The sequence below is a fragment of the Morus notabilis genome, unplaced genomic scaffold (genome assembly GCF_000414095.1).
Source record: "Morus notabilis unplaced genomic scaffold, ASM41409v2 Scaffold518, whole genome shotgun sequence".
NCBI classification, from domain to species: Eukaryota; Viridiplantae; Streptophyta; class Magnoliopsida; order Rosales; family Moraceae; genus Morus; species Morus notabilis.
The window spans coordinates 1,438,352-1,459,301 of NW_010366577.1; the positions used below are offsets into that span (position 1 = coordinate 1,438,352).

Below are 20,950 nucleotides of genomic sequence, written 5' to 3' on the forward strand. Positions count from 1 at the left end.
CTTTGAGAGAGCTTAAGAGAGATCGAGATTCGAGAGAGATTTAAGCGAGATTAAGAGAGATTTGAGAGAGATTAAGAGAAATTGAGAGAGATTAAGAGAAATTGAGAGAGAATGAGAGTTTTGGGGTGAGGAAAATGGTTGGGGGGAGGGGGGTAATTATAGGAAAATTTTTGGGTTGAAAAAAAAAAAATTTTTCCCCAAAAATTCGAGTCCAACGGCTACAAAATTTTCGGGCAGGTCGGGCAAAATTCGGGCAACGGATAAAAATCCGACCGTTTGGTTCAAAAATTCGGGCAAAATTCGGGTTCGGGTTCGGGCAAAAGACCGTTTTTTTTTTTTTCAAAATTCGGGCATTTCGGGCTAACGGTAAAAAAAAATTGGGCATTTTTCGGGCACGGGTCGAAATTCGGGCAACGGTCACCAAAATTCGGGCAACGGTCACAAAAAATTCGGGTAATTCGGCAAAAATTCGGGCAGTTCAGACAGCTTCAGGTATTTGCCGGAAAATTCAAAAAAAATCCGGCGAACGATGGGAGAAGGCTTCTCCACGGCGGTGGGCTGTCGGGGCTTACCATTTTCGGGCTACCCGAGCCCGTGCCCAAAGAAAAATATTTTCGGGCGGCGAGAGGGGCCTGCTCGCCGTGCCCGAAAATTTTCGGGCATCGGGCATGCCCGCCACCCGAAAGTCCAACACTCATGTTACTAGAAGAACGCATGGCAAAAAATAAAAATGATTATTTCACTTATTTATTTGCCATGTTGCTTCCAGAACTTACCAAACAGAAAAGTAAAAAAGATTAAGAAACCAAAAAAAAAAAAAAAAAGTGCGCGTAAAATTGTTTTGAGAACAGGTTGTAATTCTCTTTTTAAAAATAAAATTACGCGTGATTCTGTGAGTTATTGCTCTTGAGAAAGCGTACATCGTGATTGCCGCAATCAATGGTGACCATTGACAAACAAGGGAAAAAAACCAGAATAAAAAATATAAAAAGAAGCAAAAAGATTTTTTCATTCTTCTTCAGAATTTTTTTTTTTAATTTTTCGTCAGAATTTCTTCAATTCTTTTAATGGAAAAAAAAGAAAGTTACGTTCCGATTATATGTGGTCCTCACACATTTTTTGTATAAATAAAGCACTCGTGACTCAACGGTGAGCCTACGCAACCAAACAGTACTGTGAGCACTCAATCAAGCAGTTGACAGTCTCAGATTAAAAGCAAAGGCTGAAAAACAACAAATCTCTCACTCTATAATTACTCATAGGATTCATTTTGAAGCAATTGTATCATTTTTATGATACAAATACAAATACAAATTGTAAGTATCAAATTTATAATGGAGAACTGGTTGGGACTTCTGAGAATTCACATAAAAAGGGGAGTAAACCTCGCTATCAGAGACACAAGAAGCAGCGATCCCTATGTTCTTCTCAAGCTGGGCAGGCAGGTACCTAATTTCATTTTTCTTTTTCTCTCAATTGTTTCATCGTTTTTTGAATTCTGGGTTTCATGGCTTTTTTTATTTTTTTATTTTTAAGACCACATTTATTCATTGATTTGTGATTGCCATGTTTCTTTTTTTTTTCTTTTTCTTTTTTTGTTTTTAAACAATATGATGAATGCAACTTTTGGTTTTGAATATAAGATGTTCTGGAGAAGTCCTTAGTGAGCTATGATTATGGTCTTATTATGCTTTTTGGTAGAGTTCATAACAGCCAGAGAAATGGAATGTTTGCTTCTTCTTTTTTTTTTTTTTTTTTTTTTTTTTTTTTTTTTTTTTTTTTTTGGAGGAAAAAAAAAAATAATTAAAACCAAAAAATTGGTAGATGATATAACACATTAATTAAGGCCAAAAAGTTTTCCAATAAAGAAAATATGAAGCAAAAACGTAGCTTGTGATTTATTATCATGAGAAATTTGGATCTAATTCCGAAAAATTACAGGATGGGGTTCTTAGGCTTTACAATTTAAGTGCATTGAACTAAAGTTGTAACAAGAAATCCAAGCACTTTAATAAGAATTATATATATATATATATATATATTTCTCATGTTACTGAGGTTTGCTAAAACTGTGCCCTGCAGAAGTTGAAGACTCGTGTGGTCAAGAAAAATTTGAATCCAGAGTGGAATGAACTTCTAACTCTATCAGTTTCAGACCCAAATACTCCAATCAAGCTTGTAAGATTTATTTCATTTTTCCAGTTATCTGACCGAATTCAGATTTGTTGTCCTAAATTCCTTGGTCCATTGGTTGTTCATCTAAATTTAAGAATTTGACCCTATAATAAATGGTGCATGCTTAAAATACTTAAAACAATTAACCAGTTGTTAAAATAACATTTGGAGGACAGCCAATGAAACAGGAAAAACGAGACTATGATCAATTAGTCATTTCTTTATAGATAAGCCAAACATACCATTAATTCAATATGATCGTTTTCGCAGTTTGTATATGACAAGGACACATTCAGTTTCGACGACAAAATGGGAGACGCGGAGTTTGAGATTGGCCCGTTTCTGAATGCCTTAAAGATGCGTTTGCAGGGCCTCCCAGATGGAACCATAATCTCAAAAGCACAACCCACTAGAAAGAACTGCCTTGCTGAAGAGAGCAGAATTGTATTCTCTAATGGAAAACTTGTTCAAGACTTGGTTCTGAGATTGAGAAATGTGGAGTGTGGTGAAGTTGAGCTTCAATTGCAGTGGATTGATGTTCCCACTTCAAAGGGCTTGTAGACATTAAAATAAATATATAATATTTAAGTTCCTTCAGTTTCCCCATAGAACATTACAATTTATAGCATAAAAATATAGTCATGTGTATGTCTTTTGAAGGATCCTGCCATGTCATTTGGTATTCTGGATCAGAAAGAAGATATTTCTTTCTTCTTTATCCACAAAGAACATCAATAAAATAAAAGACCCAACAATCGCGTACTTTTAGATTTTGTTTGTACATTGGATTTTGTGGCGTAGAATCATTCCAAACTTCACAGCAGGACAACCTGTCTGTAGGTTCTTTCAGATTGAGAAAGCGGCGGAAAGTAGGTAAAGCATTGAAAAAAACGGTGCTTAGATCAGACACAAACTTTTATAAACCATTTACTAAATACAACAGTTAAATTCATTAGAGATCTCCATATTTTTTCTTCTTTCTACAGTTGATTTTATATTGAAAATTGTATCAATTTAAAAGCTTAAAACTTTTTTGGTGTCTTAAATATAATTCCCCCAGTTACATTTTTAATTGAATATAACTACATTTGAGACATTAAAAGAATTTAAGGTTTAAGTTGGCACAATTTCACTACATGGATTAATTATAGAGAAAGTTGAAAGACCTCTTATGATTTTAACTGAAAACAATGGATTAATTAGGGGAAGCAAATTATGCCTACCAAAGCCGTTACTCTGAAGACATGTTGTAGTACTAATATTATAAGGTAAAGTGTGTTTTTAACCCTTGGATACGTTGAAAATCACATTGAAAAACATATAAAAATTGATATATACATCCGACGATCTAAAAATTCTTATATTAAAATATTCATTAAAAAAGGACTTTTCGTCCCTTTTATGACAACACTTTAATTTTTTTTTTCCCTTGCTTAAACACAAAATTCTGAGACCATAGGATGCGCTAAACCACGCTTTTTTTTTTTTTTTGATAATTGCTTTATTTTGTCTTGATCAAGCATTAATGATATTGAGCTGTCTTGTTTGGCTATACCAACACGGCGGCTCAACGTTACTTGTTTTGGGTTTATTGCAAATAGATTGATAATTCCAACTTTTCAGAAATTATAATTGTCCATTTAGGATGATATTTCAAATGCTTGCAATATGCTTATCTAAGAAACAATATATCTTAATTAGTATGTTCCTTAAAATTGCAATATGCTTCTCTAAGAAACAATATCTTAATTAGTATGTTCCATGAAAATAAAATAAAAAAAATGACAAAAGGATCCATTAAGTTACACCTTTAATTGGCAATGTTTTCCTAAGAAGTACCAAAAAAAAAAAAAAAAAAGAGAATGATAAATATCCTTAGCCAAAGACCTCAAAACCTATTCGTAAGAACTTTCTAATGATCCCGCTTTAAGTGCAAGTGGAGTTCGGTAGCTTTCCATTTCTGTAAAACAAAATTGACAGCCACTGAAGCGAACATGTCGGAAGGCACTGCCAGTGGACTCTTCATAGAGAATTCAATTCTGAATTTTTGTTTCACAAATGAAACTCAAAATTCTAAACAACGAGGCCATAAAGGGGGAACTTGTACAAGAATTTGAAACTTTGAAACTTGCATGAGAGTTTTAGTAAAAATATTATAAACTTCATTATAACATTTTTATTATTAATTAGACATTCTAAAAATAAAAATAAAGGCCCGTAATTCTCAACATTTGAATATATATCAAGAAACACAAAGCAATTTATCCATGTTTACGAGCTAAGCTAAAATTATTGTTTCTATTTTCATGTCAATTCGTAAATTTATCTTTGATTTGCTCAAGTTCAAATTTTAAGTTCTTACGTTATGATTGACTTATGCTTTGCTTCCTTTAAGTTTCTGACCTCCAGTTTTGTCCAGTACAGGACCTATTCAATTCATAGAATGATTTGGAGCCCGTTTAGTTAGAAGATTCGTTCTCTGATTTAAATCATGATTCATAATTCATTACAGTATTTTTTCTCATAAAAAACGCACGTAAATAAAAAATAATTCTAATCTCGTCATTTTAATTTTTGTTTTGAAATTCCCACTCGGAGTAGTCTTCCAAGGTACACTCCAGAAAATAAGTAAGAGAGAGAATCAAATTTTCAGTCACAAGTACATCTTGACAAGGATTTGTTGTCAAATATTGATAGATGTTGACTTACAATTAGTATTGGGATGTACATCACTCTTCTCCGCCAAATATGCCATCTTTGGTGTTTCGGTATTCGGCGGCGGAGAGTGATTGTTGTAGGGCAAAGATTGCAAAATCTTTGGTTCTGGGGCCAATTTAACAAAATCTTTGCAAAATCTTTATAGCAAGATACAGAAAAATTAGGCGTAGCAGGTCTTCTTGATTGCGAAAATTGATCAGGTCCCACAAGCAGTCAACAGATGGGCAGGAATTCTAAAGCACCAACACTTTCTAACACTTTTTTTACCAATCCTAAAATCTGTGTATGCCACTGCTGCCATTTTTATGGGGATTCTGTTGTTTCTTCACAACTGAATGTGTGTTAAACACAAAAGTTGATAAGCCGACAAAAAAGTATTTCGTACAAAACAAAAGGAAAAGAATATATCATAAAAATAGACAAAAAAATGTTGAAACAGCCACAATTACAACATTTTTCGTGGAATAAACACATCTGAAATCAGTCTGACTTCTTAAATTTACTGTACAGAAGTATGCATATTATGTATAGCGTCCTTAATTATAGACAATTTTCCCATGTGATATGTTTTGATATCTTTCTTCTTTGAAGCATGCATATTTCGCGTCCTGAACTTCTAGCAAAATTTTTCCCAATTTTGACACCCAAATTATAAGCAAAAGTTGTTTAAGACATTTGATTGGCCGGCAATGAGCTCTTTAGACTGTCATAAACGGGTAATATAGAGATTAAATATGCAAGTGTTTATAGCTATAACTGAATCCACAATGGTCTGCTGCTACTGCTACCGTGGCATCATGAAATGAAAGCATGTAAACCCTGAGCCCTCTAAACTATGCAGTAATGTATGGCATGTAAACCAAGACGTGTAAAATCAAAACTGATAATAAGGTGCTCAAAGATAATGCATCTACTGATACCATGAGAAAATGCTGAAATAAAAACAGTTCATAGGGTACAGGTTTTTAGATATCTTAACCTCAAGAAGAGGTTTCATCAGATGCATCAGAATCACTGGCACTGGCGCCAACATTTGTACCAGCCTCTGGAATGTCAGGTTTTGCAACGGGCACTGGCGCAGGTTTCTTATTTGCATTGCGGGCATTTCCATCTCCATCTTTCTCTTGTTCAGTTGGTTCAACATGTAAGCACCATCGTTAAGGAAAAATCTCTACATTCGACAACAATAATTGCATCTATTTACAAAAATCTCTATGCATGTTATCAAAGTAATTTCCATTCAAACTTTTCATGTGAGGTGATGTATCAGATGCCTTAACATTATTGGCTCAGGAACTTAATGATTATCAAACTTATGAACAGCAGGACAGATAATTCTACATACATAAGCCATATACACTGAATATAAGGATATCGATTGTTTCGGCAGTACCACCAGCTGTGATAGTAAGCAAATCTTCTTCAACTCGTCGCACAAGCTCAGGCTGCAAAATGGAGGAACTTTAAACAATTAGGAAAAAAAACAGAGAGAGACCCTGAAGAAGAAAATTACAGCCATATCCAATACAGATTATTAGTGAGCAAATCCATAATTCCGTCGACCATAAAGCTCCAACACCAAAGTGATGGGCAATTGTTAAAGCCTAGCACACAATTAAAAACAAATACAAAAAGGTAAAAAGGCATCATACATTTAGATCTGGCTCCCTACGAAATCGTCGCTTTCTAGCATCCCTCATTGGAGGAGTGAGACCATGCTTGTACTCTACTGCATCTGGAGCAGCATCATCAGGTTCTCGAACCATAATCATCTGTCAAAAGCCCAATAGTTCACATAACTGCCTTAAAAAGAAACAATCAGATCTGAAACTAATCTGGTGTGTGTGTGTGTGTGTGTGTGTGTTATAAGAAACACCCTTTACTGATACTGAAAACAGTAGGATGGACCCTCAAGAATTAAAAAAACAACAGCAAGAAAAAACTAAAAAGTCAAAAACCATCAAGACTCATAGCACCCAATCACCCCATTAGGTGTTAATGGGACTAATTCAACAAGAATAATATCTAGCTTTATACCTGACCGATATCTGCTGACTTGATTAGCACGCTATCATCGTAAGTCTTGTAGGATTCCACGACAGCAGGAAGATCCAATAGAGACACAGGAAAACTGTCGTTTCCAATAACAAAAGTGCCAGTTCTTCCATCCTCTGCAAACTAACTCAAGTTTACAAGCAGGACCGTTTGGCAAAAAAAAAAAAGAAAAAGAAAAGACTTCAACATTATAGATGGATGTTATTGTTAAATATTATTCTGACGGATGTGCATTGGCCCAATGTACCAAAAGCTGTCATTGATTTTACAAGCAATAAAAATAAAAAAGAAAAAGGTTGTGTATGCATTCTTCCAACAAGATAGATAGGACTCTATAGTATCAAAGCATAAAACGTCACCATTTGCATTTGGATTGGAGTTCTTAAAAAGAAAGCCTTGTCCTCTTTAAATGGATAAAAAGATGGGAACCAACTAAAATTATATAATTCTAGAAAACAAGAAGAAGAAATTATTAAATTTTCACTTACATCATCTATAGTAGCACAATTGAGGGAAAAAAAATTGATGGGAAGCAAAAGTGAAGACCAAAAAAATCCTATAGCATGTAAGAGACTCTTAAGGCCACTTGGCAATATCAAAACTGTACAATTGCATGTACATATAGCAACAGGGGAAGCAAGCATTAGTAAATCTTCACTATTTCAAATGGAAATTTTTATCCCAAAAGTTAAGAAATTTACGACAGACAAAGCGGTCATATGTATGAAAATTGAAAACACCAAGATTTTGCTCAAATGCTAATAAAGAAAATAGCTTTTATACACCTATGAGTTCTGAAAAGTTTTCAAGACTAGTATTTTTCTAATGTTATCTGGAAACATATGAATGTAATCTTTTTGCAAATAGCAGGCACTCAAACGAAAACAAGTCGAACGAGTATTCATGTAATTAAAAAAAAAAAAAAAAAACCTTAGCAATTGCGAAACAACTCAAGAATACAGAAAATCCCCAAAACTAAAACCAAAAAATCATTCTTTATAATAAGCATTTCCCAAGAATTCCACCGACGAAGAAGAATAAATGATTAAAACGGATTGAATGATACCGGAAAAGGAGATGTCGAAGGACTTGTCGTCAGAAGAAGAAGAAGGGTTTTCGTTGAGAAGACGCTCGATTCGCTCAGCCACGGACGGTGGAACCCTAAGTATGAATTGTTCGTCCATATCTCTGTCTCACGAAAATAAGTAATAATAAAAAAATAATTTGACTGAATCTCTCAAATTCGTTTCAGACAAGAATTCAAGAGGACATCAAGTCATAATCCGATGTTTTTTTGTTTTGTGTGATGTAAATGTAAAGTGGGACAGAGTTAATGAACGAGAGGGGGAGAGAGAAGGGAAGAAAAACTGTTCTTCTTTCTCTCTCTCTCTCTCTTTTTTCGTTGAAGGAAAGGCTTTTCTTCCTCTGACTAGCGCCAATTGGGCAATTTTCACAATCCCACGTGATTATACGAGGTGTGGAGCCCACATCATTTATTTTGTATGTTTATTATTACAACACGGTACACCAGATTGAGATGAGTTACGACCATTTTGCATGTCCACACCTGATTGCAACCCCAGAAAGGAAAAGATAGAAAACTCTTAAGGTGTGTTTGGTTGCTTTGACGGAATGATAATAAAAATGGTAATGAAAATGATAATAAAATGGAATTAGAATGTGTTAGAATCACTATTCTTTTGTTTGATTGGAGTTATGAAATCAATATCTAAATGAAGATTATATTGTTTGATTGACAACGGAATGGAATGAAAATAAACTGTAGTTTTACAAAAATACCCTTTTAATAATCTTAAATAATTTAATATTTTAATTAATTAAAATAGTAAAAAAATAATTTAATTATTAAAAAAAAAACTTTTTATTTGAAGGATAATAATTTAAAAACTATATTTCAATTGTAAAAAAAATAATATTTGATATTTTTATGTAATAATAAATTATCACAAGCTCAAATATGATAACTTTTGACATCTATCATGATATGATATGTTCCCTGAAAAATTTAATTTTGGCCCCTGTCAATAATAAAAATGACAATATATCATTCAACTACATATATAATCCCAAAATATAGTCATATGCCAAGTGAAGCAAGTTTCTAGTTAATACAATTTAACAAAGTGAAGAATAGTTGTTTTCAGGATATTGAATATGAAGAAGAAAGCCTTTTAACCTATGTAAGTGCAAATACGATTCCTTTATATTTTTCTTATATATACGCTACAATCTATGGGGATATAATTACAGCATATCGTGTACATATAGTGTAATACCCTCCATCTTAACTAGAGGACACCACAATAAGACTTGTCTAGTCAAGTTGGTGGACATTACTTCATTCTATTGATTAAAGAAGAGTTTGAAAGAAAACAAATATTTACATATTATAGCATTAGTAGATACATAGAAGTACTATTTACAACAATTTCAATCAAAAAGATTTTTCTTCACGTTCAGTTTCAAAACATTAGTACTTCATATCATCAAGAGCCCAACAAAAACATTCTCTCAAAATATCAAAAGTTTATCAAAAGCAACAAAATATCAAAATATTAAAAGCAACATATGAACTATCCGACAGCAACAAGCAACTCGAGCAACTCCTACTCTTCACCCTCAGCATTTTCTACATCCTAAATAAGCAATTGCCTAGTAAGTAGCACCCTTAACAGTCTATACCCATTTCAGTCTAAAAACATTTCTAGTCAAAACAGTCCTGGGCCCCGTCAAGTATAAAACAGGCTTAGTACATAAAACAATCACCATCATACAAGTCATTCAATCCATTTAGCATAGAAAATAATTTCAAACACATACTATTGTGTCTTGTGAAGTTTTTTTTTATTATTATGGTTCTGTAAATTATTTTTGTATGCATTTTCAGGGTACACTACCAAATGGACAATATATTGCAGTGAAAAGGCTCTCCAAGACTTCTGATCAGGGTGACGAAGAGTTCAAGAATGAAGTTGTGTTAGTTGCTAGGCTTCAACACCGGAATTTAGTCAGACTCCTAGGCTTCTGCTTGGATGAGAATGAAAGACTTCTCGTATATGAATACGTGCCCAATTCAAGTCTTGATAGATTCATATTTGGTATACAACTAAGAAATACTAAACTTAAATTTGGGCGCACTAATTTATTGATTAGTACTGACAAGAATATATATACTTGTATGAACTCGCAGATCCAACCAAGCGTGCAGAGTTAAATTGGGATCAACGTTTCAAAATTGTCCATGGCATTGTTCGTGGCCTACTATATCTTCACGAAGATTCTCGTTTAAGAATTATACACCGCGACCTCAAAGCTAGTAATATTTTGTTAGACGAAGAAATGAACCCCAAGATTTCAGACTTTGGAATGGCAAGATTGTTTGTGATTGATCAAACTCAAGGCAATACAAGTCGAATTGTGGGGACCTAGTAAGTACCCTTTTCAAACCAGGGGCTGCATTTTATACGACAAATGTTAGTTTGTACTAAGACATCAATATACAAGTCCTTGATATTTGACCATAAGCAAAAAGCAACTAGTGCAACGAAGAATAATGACATTTTTCTTGCTCGTTAATTCATTAATTTTTGGTGTTACAGTGGATACATGGCACCAGAGTATGCGCTTCACGGAATCTTTTCGGTCAAGTCTGATATTTTTAGCTTTGGAGTGTTACTTTTGGAGCTGGTGAGTGGACAAAAGAATAGTTGTTTTCGGGATATTGAAGATAAAGAAGAAAGCCTTTTAACCTATGTAAGTGCAAATACGATTCCTTTATATTTTTCTTATATATACGCTACAATGTATGGGGGTATAATTACAGCATATCGTGTACATATAGTGTAACACACTCCATCTCAACTAGAGGACACCACAATAAGGCTTTGTCTAGTCAAACTGGTGGACATTACTTCATTCTATTGATTAAAGAAGAGTTTGAAAGAAAACAAATATTTACATATTATAGCATTAGTAGATACATAGAAGTACTATTTACAACAATTTCAATCAAAAACCTCGTGCCTCAAGGAATTTCACCACTATATTTTGGGTCCGCTGGTCCCTCCTGCATCCCTTGCCTACCCAAATACTAAACCATATTTTACACTTCATTTTAAATTGAAACATAGGGGTACAATAGATTTACCTTGACAAATATGTTCATAAAACAATCACCATCATACAAGTCATTCAATCCATTTAGCACAGAAAAGACTTTCAAACACATACTATTGTTTCTTGTGAAGTTTGAAAACAAGATTCTACTTGAATTCCAATAGTTCTTAGGATAGAGTGGAGAGTGGATCCTTCTTGGTAAACTTGATGTGCTATAAACCTATCAAATGCACATTATATCCATTTAAGCACAAGAGAACCATTTTGACAATCACACATGTACAAATTTGCAAAGATCCTCTTGATATATAAAAATAAAAAAAAATAAAAAACATAAACTTCAATATACAAACTCATTGGTCATGAAAATTTGCAGAGTAAAAATAGACATGACAAAGAAGCATCCTGCAAAATTTCACTTCATTTGAGGTCCATTTGAGTAGGTTTAAAAATAAGCCAATTCGGCCAACTGTCAGGAAAAAGTCCAGCAGCAGACCTGATTTGGTAAAATTCATTAAAATTTCGTCTTTCAGCCTTTTCCCATGAAAGTTTGACCACAGCATGTTCAAAGTGTCTAGTTTCAATACCCAAAATTTCAGCTTTAAACAACAAGTACTCTAAGAGATATTCCGCTCGCAATCAGAGGTGTTCAGACAACCAAAACAGAATTTTCAGCCAAGCATTTCATCAAACAAATTGCATACACCTCACTAAAACACATTTGAACAGAGCAAAAATGAACCAAAACTCCTCCAAATCATGTCTTAAATCAGATCAAAGCAAGAGAAACACACACTCAATTCAACAATAACTCACACTAACCAACTAAAAATATGTCTATCTACAAAGAATTCATCTCTAACCAGCGCATAAACAAAAAGCCCATGAAAACCTCATCAAAAAACATGAAACCACAATTCTAATACAAGGAAAAACACCTTACCTTAGCTGGTGTACAAGTTGGCCTCTCAAATTTGGGTTCAAACTTCAAATTTGTCAAGTGAAATCAAGGTTTTCTAGGAGGTTTCTCTTAGGTCCGGGTTTTGTCCATACTCAATGATCATATATTTATCTACCACTTAGAAAATGAGAAGGTGCTTCTGTAGTACATGTAAAGAAACGAATAGAGAACACTAGCGTAGCACCTGAATTCATAAATGGATTATTTTCTCTATCAAGAATTTTTCGCTGATGAAGGGAAAAACTAGCGTAGCACCTGAATTCTTATGAAGGGAAACGTGTACGGCAACGTCGGCGCGAACCTCTTCCTTTCGGTCGGAAATCCGAATCAGACGAGGAGATTGAAACGAAAAGGAAACGCAGAGATTTGGAGGAAGGAAGTAAAGGAATCGCGAAGGAGAGGAGTGGCCGCCTGAGGAGATCCGGTGGAGCTTGATACGAACGAACTCGTCGAGGGAGTAGGGAGCTAGGGCTTTCTCTCTCTCAATCGGGGAGATTTTGGGAAAAAAATGGTTAGGGCTGAATGGAAAGGCCTTTCCTTTGGCTGAACAAGTGAATCACGATTCACTCAAATTGAGTGAATGAGCTCTCCGCTCTCCGTAGGAAAGCTCATTCTGAAGGTAAAAATGGAACCAAATAAGGGAATTAGATGGAATAGCCTTTCTTTTCCGTTATATTCCTTTCAACCAAACACACCCTTAAGGTTTGTTTAGTTACATTTTTGAGTTAAGTCCGTTTAATTCGTTAATTTAAATTTTTAATTTGAGTTAAGATGTGATTTTATGTGAGAGTTTTTTACTGTAGTAAAAATATTAGATATGATTGTTTCTGAGAATTTTTTACTGTAGCAAAACTCAAATTAGTGAAATGAACGGAACCGATGATTTGAGTATAGATCTTGAGTTGAATTTAAGTTATAACTTGAGTTGAAGCTGTAATTTGAGTTTGTGTTTGGTTGTGTACGTTTAAGTTATGATTTGAGATGAGAATCTTTTTGAGTTTGTGTTTAGGTGAGTCAAAACTTGAGTTTGTATTTAGATAATATTTTAATAAAAACTCAAAGATGATGAAAAATTTTAATAGGTATATGGATGAGGTTTTATTCGTCTCTTCATTGTGAATGCATAAAAAAGAATCATCTCAATCAGAATTAAAGCAAAAAAGTTATAATGTTTTTAAGAATAGAAAAATTAATGTTCATTAACTTGAGTTTGAGTTTAAGAACTTAAATAGAAGAAGAAACATAAACTCAGATTTTAATCCCAAACTCAAGTTAAAATTCAAATTAAAACTCAAATTCAGACTTAAATTTTTACAAAAGAACATGAATTTAAATAAAATTATAATTTGAGTTCAAACGTTTTTAAATTTAGGTGCAAATGAACAAATCTTTAGCGTTTCAAAAACAATGTGTCCCTTCTCAACCGGGGTTTGTCGAGATCCCACCATCTGCTGCCGCCACTATCGCCATCGGTAGGCCACATCCACCCCCCACCGCCTCAGGGCCACCTCTATGCCCCTCCGCCACACGCATATCATGCTCCGCCGCTGCAGGGACACCTCCACGTCCCACTGCCGCCGAAAAATAGTGCCCCACCTTTGCATAGCCACTTCCATGCCCCGCCGCCAATAGGTTATCAAGGTCCGCCACTACACGGCCACCTTCACGCCCTTCGGCTGCAGGAATATCAAGGTCCGGTGCCACACGGCCACCTTCACGCCCCGCGGACGCCGGAATATCAAGCTCCGGCACCACACGACCACCTTCACGCCCCACGCCCGTCGAAATATCAAGTTCGGCCACCACACCGCCACCTTCACACCCCGTGGCAGTCGCACACGCCGCCACTGTCGGAATATCACGCACCTCCTCTTCACGGCCACCTCCACGCCCCGCCACCGCCGGGATATCACCATCCACCACTGCTGGGCTATCACGCTCCCCAACAATAAGGCCACCTCTATACGCCACTGCCACCAGCCTATCACGCTTCGCTGTCGACAGGTTATCGCGCCCCTCTTCAGCATGGCCACGTCTACGCCCCGCCACCGCCGGGATATCACGCTCCAACGCCTCTGCATTATCACGCCCTCCCCGCTAGGCAGCCTTGCCCTACTGCCGGCCCAGCCACCGAGTGAAAATATTCTGGCCCAACATCATGTTGTGTTTTAGCTTGTTTGTGGGAAGTCCCACATTGTTTTTTTATGAATGGGGTTTGGACTTTTGGCTTCTATAAATAAGCTCTTTCCCCCCCTTTGTTTAGTATCTAAAAATCCTCTCTTCTTACTCAACTTTAAGGAGGTCCTTTAACAATGATATCCTAGTAGTGGGTCATAAGTACTCCAAAATTGTAATTGTTCTTTGAGATTAGTGAAGTGGTCTACTACGGTAGTGTCCCGAGGACGTAGGCAATTTGTCGAACCTCGCTAAATTATGGTGTGTTCTTTCTTTTATTCTTGCTTTAGTAATTTTGCATTATGGTATTTTTTTTGGAATTGTTAGTATTTAGTAACTATCTGTTAGGAATTTACATTTCCTAATAATAGTTGTGGGTCACATATTTATAACAATTATATTAACGATATTTAATTAATTAAGCTAATTAAGTGGTCTAATTGTGGAGAGCTTAGTCTCCTAATTGGGTATGGACTAAATAGGTAGATACCCAATATTAACACAATTAGGTATAATGGGAGCCTAATAGGACAATATATAAAGAAACTTAGGTAATGGTCCCCAATACGTCAAATCATTCGACTGTTTCCTTCTTTCCTATCTAGAGAGAGAATACTCATTCAAGAATCTAGTGATTTGACTGAGAAAGACAATAACTCGACATGTTCGTTGTCTTAGAGATTACTACTAGAGATTAAGGTTGCACCAATAAAGACATGTATTTATTTTAATCTATTTTTTTAATAATTTAATGTGATGATTCCTAAAATATGAAATAAAGATTAAAGACCAATGATGATGATGATGAGGGTGATGAAGAAGAGGATGTGGATTTTGATGATGAAACTGAAGAAAATCAAGAAGAAGAAGAAGACGATGGTGATGATGATGATAATGGGTGGTGAAGAAAGTGATGAAGAAGAAGATGTGGGTTTTGATGATGAAGTTGAAGAAATGCAAGAAGAAAATCAAGAAGGAGAAGAACCTGAGTCAGATATAACTTCTGACAACGAAATTCAATGCTGATATGGATTTACAAATGATTTTGATGATGTGACGAGATAAATTTTATTTTAACATTAAAAATCCCTCAACTTTTCGGGCTTTGTTTTGTTTTTTTTGTTTTTGTTTTTTTTTGTCTTTTTGGTTTTGTTTATGTCTCTGTTGATGATGTTTTTACGTAATCTACCTGCAATTTTCTTCAATATCATGTTGGACTCTTTCGTGTTTGTGAGTGTCTTTTTCTTTTTAAGTTTTTTTTGCTTTTTTTTTTGTTTTTTCTTTATTTGCAGAAGGTCATATATTTCGGCTTTGAAACACTACTATGTTTTAGTACTTGTGATTCCCATGAATTGCATTTGTTTGATACTGATGTTTGATTGTCCTTATAACATGTTCGGATGCTGTTCATAGCCGTATTTTACTACTATGTTTTAGTACTAGTGATTCCCATGAATTACATTTTGGGAAGTGGATGTTTACTGATCTTCAAATGTCCTTATAACATGTGTAGTATTTCTTCTTATGTGACAGGATATATACACGTGCAGTGAGGATGGTTGTCCTTCAGTTAGGCTTGTCACTTTATTCCATATTGGTGATAGAGATGGAACTTTTGAGCAGTTTTTGGGTGTGCATGTGCCCCCATGAATCTCCTAAAGCAAGCTGAAGATGCAATACATACCATGGTCCGATGCAAAGTTTGTCAAATTGGTCCATTATGAATAGAATGCAAGCTATCCTTAATTCTTTTTAATTGATTTGTTCGTAACTACTATTGGCCTATATATGTTGAGACTAAAGAAGGTTTTCAATACTAATTCATTTGTTTTGTAACTACTATTGGATCGCCATACAACACTATTCTTTTTCAAAACATTGTAGAATACATTAGCCGAGTTTATTTTCAGTTTATCAAATTGTATAACTAGGCAGCCATGTCTCTTTTCTTGGCGCTATTCAACGTTTGTTCATGTTTATTTCACATTTATGGGGTTCAATATGATTTAGAGACACTTGCTCCGAACCCTTGGCATTTTATTAACAATCTTAAGAAGCATGTTGCGTCCCTGGAGTGTGACCTTCATAATGTGAGGCAATTGCGTGACGCTTGGTAATCCGAGTACCATATTCTTTGTCATCAAAATGATGACATGGCTCAAGAAATGGAGAACATGAATGCTCAACTACAGTTACTTAATACTGATTTATTCCGTGCCCATGCTGGATTTTCAAGGAGGGAGGCGGATGCTGATGGCGTTATGTGCTCAATATGAAAGAAACATAGAATCCTTGAGAGCAGAATTCCAAAGGTGGTTTTGCTGCTACTTGGATGGGAGACATTCCTTGCCTCTCTGAGCCCCCATGATGATGTGCCTTTAACGTTTACTAGATGTCTCCTGGAACTTCGTTGGGCGGAGCTCGCGCGGGATCTTCGACTCAGAAGTACAGTTTTTTTTAATAGTCTTTCTTATTGTTGTTGTTGTTGTCGTTTTTGCTTTTCCTTTTGCTAAGTTGTTGCTGCTCTCTTTTTTTTTTTTAAAGTCCTGTTCTTGTATTTTCTGCACCTTAGTTGGGGAGACACGTCATATCTTCTTAAGTATCATCATGCGTTCTTTTTTTTTTTCCTTAGCCTTCCCCGTGGGTTCGTCCCCGTTTCCCTTTGTGAGAGCATGGGACGAAACGTTTCGTCCTTTTTCCCTTTTTTTTTTTTTTTTCTTTTTACATTAACCTTTTTCTTCCTTTCCTTTCTTTTGGGCCCGTTCTTTTCTTTACTATTTGCTTTTAGGCCCTCCTTTTTCATTGTTGCGCATTTAATCCTCAATTTTTATTTTTCCTCTCACCCTTATTTAATCTTATCATCATTTACTCCCTATATTTTATTTTATTTAATCTTGTTTTCATTTTAGTCCCTTTTACACCCTTTTTTTCCAACTCTTTTTCATTTTTTTTTGTGCTTCTCTTTCTTTCATTTGTTTTTTTTTTGTCCCCCTTCTTCCTTTACCTGCTTCTCCCTTTCTTTTTTTGCCTTTTCCCCTTCCTTTCTTTTGGGCCCCTTTTTCTTTTCTATTTGCTTTTATGTCTCTATTTTTCCTTCTCGTCTTTTAATCCCCAATTTTTATTTTTCCTCTCACCCTTATTTCATCTTATTATCATTTTACTCCCTACATTTTATTTACTTAATCTTGTTTTCATTTTAGTCCCTTTTACACCCATTTTTTCCAACTCTTTTTTTCGCTTCTCTTTCTTTCATTTGTTGTTTTTTTGTCCCCTTTCCTTCTTAACTTGTTTTTCTAGTAATTTATTTTTATTTTGTTTTTCATCCTTACTTAATCTTATCATTTTAGTCCCTCATTTTTTTCACTTTTATTTTTTGTCGGGTCTATTGGCCTGATCCTTCCGCTACCACCACAAACCCCAAAAATATTTCATAATTAAAGTTCTACCACACATGTCGCATCACGAATGAATAGAATTCGGGTCACCATACTCTAACAGATTCTTTATCCCTTATATTTTTTCCTCACTCTTTATTTAATCATATAATATTTTTTTACAACAATACATTCTTATTTTTTACATTTTTTTCTTTCGCTTTTGTTCCTGTGTTTCACTTCCTTTCTTACTTGCTTCTTTAATCCATAATTTTTGCTTTTTCTCTTACCCCAATTGAATCTTATTAATTTGTTAATCACTTTCTTACTTGCTTCTTTAATCCATAATTTTTGCTTTTTCTCTTACCCCAATTGAATCTTATGAATATTTTAATCACGCATTTTTGTTTTTGTTTTTGTTTTATTTTGCTTTTCTTTCTTTCAAGGTTTTTTTAGGTCCTCCTTCCTTTTTCTTCTTCTTTAACCTCCCGTTTCCTTTTTTTTTTTCCCTCTCACCTTATTTAATCTTATTATTCTCTTTAATCTTTTTTTTTTATTCTTTTTTATTTCAAATATTATTCTCATAAAAAATTTTCCCTAATAGTCTTGGTTGAATAATTTTTTATGTTTGAAAAATAAAAATAATAACACAATAATTAAAAGGGAGAATGAGAAAAATAGACCAACTTAAGATATGAATAAAAATCAATAGGCCAGGGTTTAAAAATAGTTATTAAATAGGCCATTTAAGTGTAAATCAAGATTTAGACCTGCTTAAAATATCAAATTACCCCTATTAAAAATTTATGTTCTTTCTCTCCTAAAACATTCAATTATTCACTTTTTAACCCCTTAACTTTTTTAAAAAAATTATATTTTGACTCCTTATTTTTTAAAAAAAATTATATTTTCACCCCTTAATTTTTAAAAATTTATATTTTGACCCCTTAAGTTTTGAAAAATTACACTTTGACATGATTTTTTAAAAAAATTTACATTTATGCCCTAGTAAATGGATCATTTACCTAGTAAATGAATCATTTACCATGGGTGTTTTTGCAAATGGATCATTTACATTTACTTGGTAAATGAGGTAAATGAATCATTTACCAGGGTTTTGCAATGTTTTTTAAAATTTTGCATTTATGCCCTGGTAAATGGATCATTTCATTTACCTAGTAAATGAGGTAATTGAATCATTTTCCAGAGATGTTATTACAATTTTTTTTTAATTTTGTATTTATGCCTATGGTAAATGGATCATTTACCAAGGGTGTTTTAACAAATAGATCAGTTACATTTACCAAGTAAATGAATCATTTACTAGGGGTGTTTTTGCAATTTTTAAATTTTTTTACATTTATGCCCCTGGTAAATGGATTATTTACCTAGTAAATGGGTTATTTACTAAAGGTGTTTTTGCAAATTTTTTTAAAATTTGGGTGAAAATGTAATTTTTTTTAAAAAATAATGGGTAAAATTATAAATTTTTAGAAAATTAAGGGATCAAATTGTAATTTTTTAAAAGTTGAGGGCTGAATTTATAATTTTAAAAACTGAGGGGTTAAATTTTAATTTTTGAATTTTGAGGAGAAAGGCCGCTGGATTTTGAAAGAAAACAAATAGGTAAAATAAAAATCTTCCAATGAAGAATAAAATGGGAAAACAAAATAGTTGAGGCCTATTAATTTCCAACATTTGCTTGTCGTAGGTTCTTGCTTTGTTTTCCTTTGACTGTTGTGAGCACAAGACAACATGATCATGGTTGTTTTGTGAAACTGCCTCTTAGAGGCTCAACTCTGGAAAAAGCCTAAAATAGACAACCCCGAAAGCATAATTTATCCACATTTAATATTTTGGTTAATTAGCCTATGATTATTTGCGTCAATTCCCATTTTTATTAGCTTCTTGCGGATTCGAGAATTCCAATAGTTCTTCACTTCGTTATGTAACCTTCCTGGTAAACCTTCCAGCTATTAGTGACCACCTACAAGCTCACAACACAATCACTATAAGCAAATTAAACCTTCTTGGCCCTTCTACTTTTTCTGCTAATTAGAAAATCAATAGTAAGTATTGTAGATAATTCAAACTTTAGGTACACATGAATGATATACATAAAAAAAAAAGGAAGTCGCTATTATTATTTATTTTTCCAAGAATTTTATTGTTTTAGTACTTGTAATAAGGAGTATATATATATATACTCTATATTATATAGGAAAAGATGTGATATTTAATATTGCATTATATAGAATATTATTCTGATCTATTACCATCAGCAGTTAATAAAATCCTTTTCTTTTTCCCTTTTGAATTAGAGCGATATGTTAAAATTAGTAACTCTTACTATACGGTTACAATATTTTTGTGATTTTTTTAACACGTCTAGTGAATTGCTTTGTGTTATGCTACACCATGTAGGAATTATACATTTTTATAGTAAATATAAAAAAATAAGTAATAAATAAATAATAGAAACATGCATATCAAATTAATATACTTGATGGTGTATTTCTAACAATTGTATACATATAATATAGCGGCTATTACGTACCGATTGCCAGGGAGGGCGTGAAGCTTGGCCAAAGTTGCCGCGTTTGATGTCTGGCCTCAGATAGTTAATCCATCTTAGCCTGCATCTTTTCCTACGTCGGTGCAAATCTACATAATAGCATATACCATATATATGTACGCGAACACATGAAATTATAAGTTATTGTTAAAAACAGAAAGAATATCATAAAGAATGAGATAATAAAGGTTAATTATATGCTATATATTGCAATGGCAGAAAGGATACACATACACACACGCACACATATACGAACCTGCAGCCTTGGGTAAAGAACGCCAAGAGCCCTTGACCGTGAGTTTTGATATAATCAAGCAACTTTTGATCTTCCTGCTTCGACCAAGCTCCCTTCTTAGTACCCTCTTTATCACAGCAAGGTTTTCTCATTGTTAATCTTTTCTGTTCATAATAAAGAGCTCATGAGATCATGAAATATATATATATATATATATATATATATTGTCACTACAAGAAAAAGGGATTTTTGCGATGACAAAAAGTCGTCACAAAAACTCTAATGTCGTCACAAATAGTATTTTTTACGACGACATGTCGTCGCAGATATGTCGCCGCAAAAAAATAGTCGCAAATACTTTATTTGCGACGACACAGTGTCGTCGCAAATACATTTGCGACGACATTTTTCTTTTGCGACGACAGTCGTCGCAAATACGCCATTGGTTAATTTGTCGTGATATAATATTTTTTGCGACGAGAATTTCAAAAAGTCGTTGCAAATAATTCAAATTTTTTTGCGACGACAAGTATAAAAATGTCGTC

General features: G+C 34.1%; 4 protein-coding genes across 7 annotated transcripts; 2 read left to right on the forward strand and 2 right to left on the reverse strand.

The window, feature by feature from the left end:
• The first annotated feature begins 1,159 nt into the window (after positions 1 to 1,159).
• LOC21409831 (protein C2-DOMAIN ABA-RELATED 4) lies at positions 1,160 to 2,922 on the forward strand. Its single transcript, XM_010110707.2, has 3 exons — positions 1,160 to 1,445; positions 2,083 to 2,178; positions 2,446 to 2,922. Exons 1-3 carry the CDS (start codon positions 1,293 to 1,295, stop codon positions 2,734 to 2,736), a joined length of 540 nt encoding a protein of 179 aa, XP_010109009.2. The 5' UTR covers positions 1,160 to 1,292; the 3' UTR covers positions 2,737 to 2,922.
• Positions 2,923 to 4,739: 1,817 nt separating this feature from the next.
• Positions 4,740 to 12,380, reverse strand: LOC21409832 (transcription initiation factor TFIID subunit 7). 4 transcript variants are annotated; one of them, XM_024173850.1, is made up of 7 exons: positions 12,302 to 12,380; positions 8,015 to 8,136; positions 6,931 to 7,064; positions 6,546 to 6,665; positions 6,269 to 6,338; positions 5,873 to 6,037; positions 4,740 to 5,224 (listed from the first exon to the last, which is right to left on the reverse strand). In XM_024173850.1, exons 2-6 carry the CDS (start codon positions 8,130 to 8,132, stop codon positions 5,874 to 5,876), a joined length of 606 nt encoding a protein of 201 aa, XP_024029618.1. In that variant the 5' UTR covers positions 8,133 to 8,136; positions 12,302 to 12,380; the 3' UTR covers positions 4,740 to 5,224; position 5,873. The 4 variants fall into 4 exon arrangements, with proteins under 4 accessions (XP_024029618.1, XP_024029621.1, XP_010109010.2 ...); XM_024173853.1 differs by lacking the exon at positions 4,740 to 5,224 and adding an exon at positions 5,262 to 5,596; XM_010110708.2 differs by lacking the exon at positions 4,740 to 5,224 and having other exon boundaries at positions 5,573 to 6,037.
• LOC21412056 (cysteine-rich receptor-like protein kinase 10) lies at positions 9,845 to 10,815 on the forward strand. Its single transcript, XM_024173839.1, has 3 exons — positions 9,845 to 10,067; positions 10,160 to 10,397; positions 10,569 to 10,815. The coding sequence occupies exons 1-3, from the start codon at positions 9,845 to 9,847 to the stop codon at positions 10,813 to 10,815; spliced, it is 708 nt and encodes a 235-aa protein (XP_024029607.1).
• A 7,053-nt stretch (positions 12,381 to 19,433) lies between the features above and the next one.
• Positions 19,434 to 20,557, reverse strand: LOC112094011 (transcription repressor MYB6-like). The gene is given in 6 exon segments (XM_024173840.1): positions 19,434 to 19,559; positions 19,561 to 19,582; positions 20,153 to 20,179; positions 20,181 to 20,243; positions 20,411 to 20,457; positions 20,459 to 20,557. Coding segments are annotated over 6 exon segments (384 nt in total).
• Between the last annotated feature and the right edge of the window lie 393 nt (positions 20,558 to 20,950).